This window comes from Amblyomma maculatum, chromosome 7 (assembly GCF_055883805.1).
Source record: "Amblyomma maculatum isolate TAMU_Amacu chromosome 7, ASM5588380v1, whole genome shotgun sequence".
Classification (NCBI taxonomy): Eukaryota; Metazoa; Arthropoda; class Arachnida; order Ixodida; family Ixodidae; genus Amblyomma; species Amblyomma maculatum.
Window position 1 is genome coordinate 37,268,002 of NC_139350.1, and position 10,238 is coordinate 37,278,239.

Genomic DNA, 10,238 nt, shown 5'->3' on the forward strand with positions numbered 1-10,238 from the left:
GCACGAAACAACTGAAAACTTGAGAGCCAGCTGTGCGAAATCTAGAATGAGTAGCATGCACAGACCAGCGATGCTTCACGCCTCGCGCATCGTCTGTGCAAACAAAGATGTGCACAAAGAGTACCTAAACCATTGAATGCCTGTTAGAAAAAGCATTATTTCCACAAAAAAGCTGCAGCATGCCCATTCAGCAAGTGCACGAAACAACTGAAAACTTGAGAGCCAGCTGTGCGAAATCTAGAATGAGTAGCATGCACAGACCAGCGATGCTTCACGCCTCGCGCATCGTCTGTGCAAAGCACAGATGTGCACGAAGAGTACCTAAACCATTGAATGCCTGTTAGAAACAGCATTATTTCCACAAAAGAGCTGACATATGCCCATTCAGCAAGTGCACGAAACAACTGAAAACTTGAGAGCCAGCTGTGCGAAATCTAGAATTAGTAGCATGCACAGACCAGCGATGCTTCACGCCTCGCGCATCCTCTGTGCAAACAAAGATGTGCACAAAGAGTTCCTAAACCACTGAATGCCTGTTAGAAACAGCATTATTTCCACAAAATAACTGCAGCATGCCCATTCAGCAAGTGCACTATACAACTGAAAACTTGAGAGCCAGCTGTGCGAAATCTAGAATGAGTAGCATGCACAGACCAGCGATGCTTCACGCCTCGCGCATCGTCTGTGCAAACAAAGATGTGCACAAAGAGTACCTAAACCATTGAATGCCTGTTAGAAACAGCATTATTTCCACAAAAGAGCTGCAGTTCAGCAAGTGCACGAAACAACTGAAAACTTGAGAGCCAGCTGTGCGAAATCTGGAATGAGTAGCATGCACAGACCAGCGATGCTTCACGCCTCGCGCATCGTCTGTGCAAAACACAGATGTGCACGAAGAGTACCTAAACCATTGAATGCCTGTTAGAAACAGCATTATTTCCACAAAAGAGCTGCAGCATGCCCATTCAGCAAGTGCACGAAACAACTGAAAACTTGAGAGCCAGCTGTGCGAAATCTAGAATTAGTAGCATGCACAGACCAGCGATGCTTCACGCCTCGCGCATCCTCTGTGCAAACAAAGATGTGCACAAAGAGTACCTAAACCATTGAATGAATGTTAGAAACAGCATTATTTCCACAAAATAACTGCAGCATGCCCATTCAGCAAGTGCACTATACAACTGAAAACTTGAGAGCCAGCTGTGCGAAATCTAGAATGAGTAGCATGCACAGACCAGCGATGCTTCATGCCTCGCGCATCGTCTGTGCAAACAAAGATGTGCACAAAGAGTACCTAATTCATTGAATGCCTGTTAGAAACAGCATTATTTCCACAAAAGAGCTGCAGCATGCCCATTCACCAAGTGCACGAAACAACTGAAAACTTGAGAGCCAGCTGTACGAAATCTAGAATGAGTAGCATGCACAGACCAGCGATGCTTCACGCCTCGCGCATCGCCTGTGCAAAACACAGATGTGCACGAAGAGTACCTAAACCATTGAATGCGTGTTAGAAACAGCATTATTTCCACAAAAGAGCTGCAGCATGCCCATTCAGCAAGTGCACGAAACAACTGAAAACTTGAGAGCCAGCTGTGCGAAATCTAGAATGAGTAGCATGCACAGACCAGCGATGCTTCACGCCTCGCGCATTGTCTGTGCAAACAAAGATGTGCACGAAGAGTACCTAAACCATTGAATGAATGTTAGAAACAGCATTATTTCCACAAAATAACTGCAGCATGCCCATTCAGCAAGTGCACTATACAACTGAAAACTTGAGAGCCAGCTGTGCGAAATCTAGAATGAGTAGCATGCACAGACTAGCGATGCTTCACGCCTCGCGCATCGTCTGTGCAAAACACAGACGTGCACGAAGAGTACCTAAACCATTGAATGCCTGTTAGAAACAGCATTATTTCCACATAAGAGCTGCAGCATGCCCATTCAGCAAGTGCACGAAACAACTGAAAACTTGAGAGCCAGCTGTGCGAAATCTAGAATGAGTAGCATGCACAGACCAGCGATGCTTCACGCCTCGCGCATCGTCTGTGCAAACAAAGATGTGCACAAAGAGTACCTAAACCATTGAATGCCTGTTAGAAAAAGCATTATTTCCACAAAAGAGCTGCAGCATGCCCATTCAGCAAGTGCACGAAACAACTGAAAACTTGAGAGCCAGCTGTGCGAAATCTAGAATGAGTAGCATGCACAGACCAGCGATGCTTCACGCCTCGCGCATCGTCTGTGCAAAGCACAGATGTGCACGAAGAGTACCTAAACCATTGAATGCCTGTTAGAAACAGCATTATTTCCACAAAAGAGCTGCAGCATGCCCATTCAGCAAGTGCACGAAACAACTGAAAACTTGAGAGCCAGCTGTGCGAAATCTAGAATTAGTAGCATGCACAGACCAGCGATGCTTCACGCCTCGCGCATCCTCTGTGCAAACAAAGATGTGCACAAAGAGTTCCTAAACCATTGAATGCCTGTTAGAAACAGCATAATTTCCACAAAATAACTGCAGCATGCCCATTCAGCAAGTGCACTATACAACTGAAAACTTGAGAGCCAGCTGTGCGAAATCTAGAATGAGTAGCATGCACAGACCAGCGATGCTTCACGCCTCGCGCATCGTCTGTGCAAACAAAGATGTGCACAAAGAGTACCCAAACCATTGAATGCCTGTTAGAAACAGCATTATTTCCACAAACGAGCTGCAGCATGCCCATTCAGTAAGTGCACGAAACAACTGAAAACTTGAAGCCAGCTGTGCGAAATCTAGAATGAGTAGCATGCACAGACCAGCGATGCTTCACGCCTCGCGCATCGTCTGTGCAAACAAAGATGTGCACAAAGAGTACCTAAACCATTGAATGCCTGTTAGAAACAGCATTATTTCCACAAAATAACTGCAGCATGCCCAGTCATCAAGTGCACTATACAACTGAAAACTTGAGAGCCAGCTGTGCGAAATCTAGAATGAGTAGCATGCACAGACCAGCGATGCTTCACGCCTCGCGCATCGTCTGTGCAAACAAAGATGTGCACAAAGAGTACCTAAACCATTGAATGCCTGTTAGAAACAGCATTATTTCCACAAAAGAGCTGCAGCATGCCCATTCAGCAAGTGCACGAAACAACTGAAAACTTGAGAGCCAGCTGTGCGAAATCTAGAATGAGTAGCATGCACAGACCAGCGATGCTTCACGCCTCGCGCATCGTCTGTGCAAACAAAGATGTGCACAAAGAGTACCTAAACCATTGAATGCCTGTTAGAAACAGCATTATTTCCACAAACGAGCTGCAGCATGCCCATTCAGTAAGTGCACGAAACAACTGAAAACTTGACAGCCAGCTGTGCGAAATCTAGAATGAGTAGCATGCACAGACCAGCGATGCTTCACGCCTCGCGCATCGTCTGTGCAAACAAAGATGTGCACAAAGAGTACCTAAACCATTGAATGAATGTTAGAAACAGCATTATTTCCACAAAATTACTGCAGCATGCCCATTCAGCAAGTGCACTATACAACTGAAAACTTGAGAGTCAGCTGTGCGAAATCTAGAATTATTAGCATGCACAGACCAGCGATGCTTCACGCCTCGCGCATCGTCTGTGCAAAACACAGATGTGCACGAAGAGTACCTAAACCATTGAATGCCTGTTAGAAACAGCATTATTTCCACAAAAGAGCTGCACCATGCCCATTCAGCAAGTGCACGAAACAACTGAAAACTTGAGAGCCAGCTGTGCGACATCTAGAATGAGTAGCATGCACAGACCAGCGATGCTTCACGCCTCGCGCATCGTCTGTGCCAACAAAGATGTGCACAAAGAGTACCTAAACCATTGAATGCCTGTTAGAAACAGCATTATTTCCACAAAATAACTGCAGCATGCCCATTCAGCAAGTGCACTCTACAACTGAAAACTTGAGAGCCAGCTGTGCGAAATCTAGAATGAGTAGCATGCACAGACCAGCGATGCTTCACGCCTCGCGCATCGTCTGTGCAAACAAAGATGTGCACAAAGAGTACCTAAACCATTGAATGCCTGTTAGAAACAGCATTATTTCCACAAAAGAGCTGCAGCATGCCCATTCACCAAGTGCACGAAACAACTGAAAACTTGAGAGCCAGCTGTACGAAATCTAGAATGAGTAGCATGCACAGACCAGCGATGCTTCACGCCTCGCGCATAGTCTGTGCAAAACACAGATGTGCACGAAGAGTACCTAAACCATTGAATGCCTGTTAGAAACAGCATTATTTCCACAAAAGAGCTGCAGCATGCCCATTCAGCAAGTGCACGAAACAACTGAAAACTTGAGAGCCAGCTGTGCGAAATCTAGAATGAGTAGCATGCACAGACCAGCGATGCTTCACGCCTCGCGCATTGTCTGTGCAAACAAAGATGTGCACGAAGAGTACCTAAACCATTGAATGAATGTTAGAAACAGCATTATTTCCACAAAATAACTGCAGCATGCCCATTCAGCAAGTGCACTATACAACTGAAAACTTGAGAGCCAGCTGTGCGAAATCTAGAATGAGTAGCATGCACAGACTAGCGATGCTTCACGCCTCGCGCATCGTCTGTGCAAAACACAGACGTGCACGAAGAGTACCTAAACCATTGAATGCCTGTTAGAAACAGCATTATTTCCACATAAGAGCTGCAGCATGCCCATTCAGCAAGTGCACGAAACAACTGAAAACTTGAGAGCCAGCTGTGCGAAATCTAGAATGAGTAGCATGCACAGACCAGCGATGCTTCACGCCTCGCGCATCGTCTGTGCAAACAAAGATGTGCACAAAGAGTACCTAAACCATTGAATGCCTGTTAGAAAAAGCATTATTTCCACAAAAGAGCTGCAGCATGCCCATTCAGCAAGTGCACGAAACAACTGAAAACTTGAGAGCCAGCTGTGCGAAATCTAGAATGAGTAGCATGCACAGACCAGCGATGCTTCACGCCTCGCGCATCGTCTGTGCAAAGCACAGATGTGCACGAAGAGTACCTAAACCATTGAATGCCTGTTAGAAACAGCATTATTTCCACAAAAGAGCTGCAGCATGCCCATTCAGCAAGTGCACGAAACAACTGAAAACTTGAGAGCCAGCTGTTCGAAATCTAGAATGAGTAGCATGCACAGACCAGCGATGCTTCACGCCTCGCGCATCCTCTGTGCAAACAAAGATGTGCACAAAGAGTTCCTAAACCATTGAATGCCTGTTAGAAACAGCATAATTTCCACAAAATAACTGCAGCATGCCCATTCAGCAAGTGCACTATACAACTGAAAACTTGAGAGCCAGCTATGCGAAATCTAGAATGAGTAGCATGGCAGCGGCAGCGGCACGGGAAAGGCACCATCTTAAGAAGTTTTTCTCTGCAATTGCAGATATGAAGTTTTGACATCGACTACAACCGTCTGCGTGCACGTGTGCTGGTTGCTGCGGAAGATAACGTCATCCAGGACTGCATCGCTACCGGCCAGCGGACACGCCCACCCATCGGACGAGACTATAAAGAAAGCCCAGAGACCTGCGGCTGTCACACTGGCAGCGGCAGCGGCACGGGAAAGGCACCATCTTAAGAAGTTTTTCTCTGCAATTGCAGATATGAAGTTTTGACATCGACTACAACCGTCTGCGTGCACGTGTGCTGGTTGCTGCGGAAGATAACGTCATCCAGGACTGCATCGCTACCGGCCAGCGGACACGCCCACCCATCGGACGAGACTATAAAGAAAGCCCAGAGACCTGCGGCTGTCACACTGGCAGCGGCAGCGGCACGGGAAAGGCACCATCTTAAGAAGTTTTTCTCTGCAATTGCAGGTTAGTTGCTGCTCTGTTAATATATCTTCCCGCTGTCTTCTTTTACTGCTGCTGCTGCTGCTGCTGCCAGAAGTGTCGCTATGCCCCTTGATGAACAGTGTGGGTCATGTGATATGCAACTCGAGGAACTTGATTCCAAAATCGACTGTAGTGACTGTAAATCTGTCTATCACACGGGAAAATGTGCAGGAATTTCGGATGCTACTATCAAGTCAAAAGGGGAGCAGTATCGCAGTGCGTGGCGTTGCTCAAATTGCAGGCGCTCGAAAGGTCGTGCTCCACAACTCGATAGATCCAGCATTGATACGGATGACCAAGATGTTCGTGCACTGCTGAAATCAATCAATGAAAAGCTGGAGTACCTTTTACCGCTAAAAGAAACAGTTGACAGCGTCGAAGACACAGTTCAGTACATGAGTGACCAGTACGATGAGCTTCTAACTCGGATAGAAAAGAACGAACGTGAAGTCAAGGAACTGAAACACAGGGTAGATAAGATTGAGAAGCAAGACGATGAAATAACGCAGCTGAAAAACGAAATGGACTGTTTGGAATGGAGAAGCCGAAAGCTCAACCTTGAATTCCATGGAATTAAAGCAATGAAGGATGAAAACCTGATTGATGAGATAAATAAGCTGGCAACTCTAAACAACTTGCCACAGCTTCAGGAAAGTGACATAGTGTCCATTCATCGCCTGCCCTCAAAGCAAGATAAGATACCTGGCATTATCTGTCGTTTCGCCAAACAATCAGCAAGAGACAAATGGTGGCAAAACAGGAAAACACTGTGCCAAGGAAATGACAGCATTTATGTGTTAGAAAACCTGACAAAAAGGACACGTACTCTGCTTACCGAAACAAAGCTCTGGGCGAAGACAAATAACTACAAATACGTATGGCACAACAACAACAAGGTCTTGGTCCGGAAAGCTGATGGGCAAAACGCGGTGGTCATTTCCTGCTCTAGTGACCGCGACAAACTTAAACAACAGATCAGCTGAACACTAAGAACACTATGGCACCTACTCACTCGTATGTATTGCCACACACTTTCAACCATCACTTAGGTACAGCGTTTTCGAAGGCTTTCAAATGTTTTCACTTAAACATACGTTCTTTTACTCGCAAGGAACATGACTTACAACTCTTTTTTGAGCAAACAAAGCAATCCTTTGACGTCATTATGCTGACAGAGACTTGGTGTGTTGACGATGTGAACATCTTTCGGCTTCCATTGTACAATACTTTCTACCTGAATCGATCAACAGGTCGTGGTGGCGGAATATGCACCTTGGTTAAAAAGCCGTCTGCATGTGAAATATTGAACCAGTTTTCAGTAATAACTCATGACTATGAATTTTTATCAGTGATACAAAACAATACTGTTTTCGCTGTTTGCTATCGCCCGCCGAATGGTTCCGTTGCATCATTTTTGGAGTTCTTAGAAACTTTTCTCGTCTTTATAAATGAAAACAATTTCAATTTAATTTATGGCGGAGACATTAACATTAACATGATGAAGAATGATTCACCAAAACTTGGGTTAGATACTCTCTTGGAGATGAATGCGTGTTGGAATACTATCAGTCTTCCTACCAGAGTGACCGAGAATTCGTCATCTTTAATTGACGTATTTATTACGAATTTAAGTTCTGAAGTCATTAATGCTGGCGTCTTCGCATCGGATCTCAGTGATCACTTGCCGATATATTTATGTTTCAAGGGTCACGTACGAAACAAGGAAACAAAGACAAACCATTTCATTCAACTAATAACAGATCAGACTCTTTCTATTTTTCGTGAGAAGATAGCTCAGACATGTTGGGATACTGTATACGATCTTAAAGACGCAAATTTGGCTTACGAGGCTTTTTTCAGCCTATTGAAAGAAAGTTATGACATTAGCTTTCCTTTTAAGTGCATTAAACAAAAAAAGAAAATACGTAAACCATGGATTAGTGCAGAGCTATCTGCCAGAATACGGAGAAAGAATGCATTATACAGTGAATTTATAAAGACAAGAGACCCCGAAATATTTCAGGCTTTTAAAAAAATTAGGAATCGTTTAGACAAAGATATAAAAAAGGCCAGGCGAGAGTACTATACACTTTCTTTTAATTCACTGGTTCCACGTACGGCCACAATGTGGAAAAAACTGAACTCTTTGTTGAATTGCAATAATCCTGAGGAAAGGATACAGAGCTTAAAAATAAATGGTCTTGAGTTAGAGGGAAAAGCACTTGCCGACGCTTTTAACGAACACTTTGTTAAAATTGGAAGTAACAACGCACCAGACATTGATCTTGATGGTATTCCATACAACTCTAGCTCTATATTTTTGTATCCAGTAAATGAGGGAGAGATAATTAGCACAATTCACAGTCTAAATAATAGTACCGCTAAAGATATTGATGGTATCCAAATAAAACCCATCAAATATGTTGCTGACCTTCTCTCTCCTTGTCTTACATATATCTTTAATATCTGTATAAGCGAAGGCACGTTTCCTCGAACGATGCAGATAGCGCGAGTCGCTGCGCTCTTTAAAAAAGGCGATAAAAACGACTTAGGAAACTATCGACCGTTATCAATCCTTCCCGTCTTTTCAAAAGTCTTCGAAAAAGTTATTTTAAAGCGACTATCCGAATTTGAGCAGAAACATTGCCTGCTGACTGATTGCCAGTATGGCTTCCGTAAGGGTTTAGGCACACAACTCGCACTGCTACAACAAAAAGAACACATACTAAATCAGTTTGAAGAAGGAAGACTTGTGTTAGGAATTTTTATTGACCTGTCAAAAGCATTTGACTCCATTAGTCATCAACTTTTAATTAAGAAACTCCAACACTATGGCTTTCGTGGTAAAGCCGCATCTCTTTTATGCTCCTACTTGGAATTTCGTAGACAAATAGTCGTCATAAACAACCACAGTTCTAACCCATTATCTATTTCAGCAGGCGTCCCACAGGGCAGTATATTAGGACCATTTTTATTTAATATGTACGTGAATGATATTGTGAATATTGATGCAACCGTGAAATTTATCATGTACGCGGATGATACCAGCATATTATTAACCGGTAAAACTAGTGACGACCTTGTTGATGCTGCTAATTTAACATTAATAAAACTAGACGAATGGACGCGTAAAAACAGCCTGACGATTAATGCAAACAAAACAAAAGCCGTATTTTTTCGAAGTAAAAACAAAAACCTAACAATACAAAAGTCTATCTACTTAAATGCCACTCCTCTCGAAATAACTTCCAGTATTAAGACATTAGGTGTTATCTTTCAGCAGAATATGTCATGGGATGTCCACGTGGACAGTATGCTTATTAAGCTGGCACAGGTAATTGGGCTAGTATACCGCAATCGCAATTTACTACCACCAAAAATCTTACTGTTAATTTATAATACCCTATTCTCCTCCCGACTCAATTATTGTCACTTAGTTTGGTCTACGACAACTTATGGAAATTTGCAGAAGCTTCACAAGTTGCAGAAAAGGTTTGTAAGAGTAATAGAAAATCTGCCGTTTTATTCACATACGTACCATCTCTTTCCCAAATACAACATAATTCCTGTTACCAAGCTATTTGATTATATCCTTTGCAAGGCAATTAAGAATGAAAACGCCAGCAACAGTTCATTTCTACATCGTCTAGCCAGGTTACAACAAAACGCTACTACACGCCAGACACGTTACACGGAGCTCTGGAAAGTAAGGACGTTTCGCACAACATACGGCCTACAAACACTACAGAATAAACTACCCCGGTTACTAAATGATTTAAATCATAAACATATCCAACTTGAAAAGGTGACGTTCAAAACACTCCGCCGGTATTTCAACATGTACTAGGACACTTCGCTTGCCATTCCTGTTTACTCTGTCACATTGTTGTTTACCCTGACTGTACCGCTTGTCTGTATTCACTTTGATTTGAATTTTATTTGAAGCAAAAATGTGCTTAATTTATTTGTTACTTTCGCTAAACTCATTGCCATCGCACATGAATGTTCCATTGCTTTTGTAAGTGCTTTCTAGCTTCATTCTAACACATTTTCTGTATAATTTTATGTAGTTTTTATGAGTGATTGTAATTGCAGATGTTTTCATGTTTTGTTTCTATTTTCTTTTTGGATGAGACATGCCGTTTCATTGCGCCTATGATGCTGTCAAGTGTATAGGGGGGCCTCCGGCTTTGTCAAGCTGTCGCTTGTGACAGCTTTTACTGCGGGTCTCCCGCGCCATGTATTCATTTGGCGCAAATAAAACCATTATTATTATTATTATTATTATTATTATTATTAGTAGCATGCACAGACCAGCGATGCTTCACGCCTCGCGCATCGTCTGTGCAAACAAAGATGTGCACAAAGAGTACCCA

The 10,238-nt window shown here is 43.3% G+C and overlaps 1 protein-coding gene across 1 annotated transcript; it reads left to right on the forward strand.

The window, feature by feature from the left end:
* The first annotated feature begins 5,355 nt into the window (after nucleotides 1-5,355).
* LOC146182997 (uncharacterized) lies at nucleotides 5,356-9,812 on the forward strand. Its single transcript, XM_084609006.1, has one exon. It carries the CDS (start codon nucleotides 5,925-5,927, stop codon nucleotides 6,843-6,845), a length of 921 nt encoding a protein of 306 aa, XP_084465132.1. The 5' UTR covers nucleotides 5,356-5,924; the 3' UTR covers nucleotides 6,846-9,812.
* Nucleotides 9,813-10,238: the final 426 nt, after the last annotated feature.

Excerpts from the sequence above, each read along its gene's own strand:
- LOC146182997 (XM_084609006.1), top strand. The coding sequence starts at position 5,925 with ATGCCCCTTGATGAACAGTGTGGGTCATGTGATATGCAACTCGAGGAA.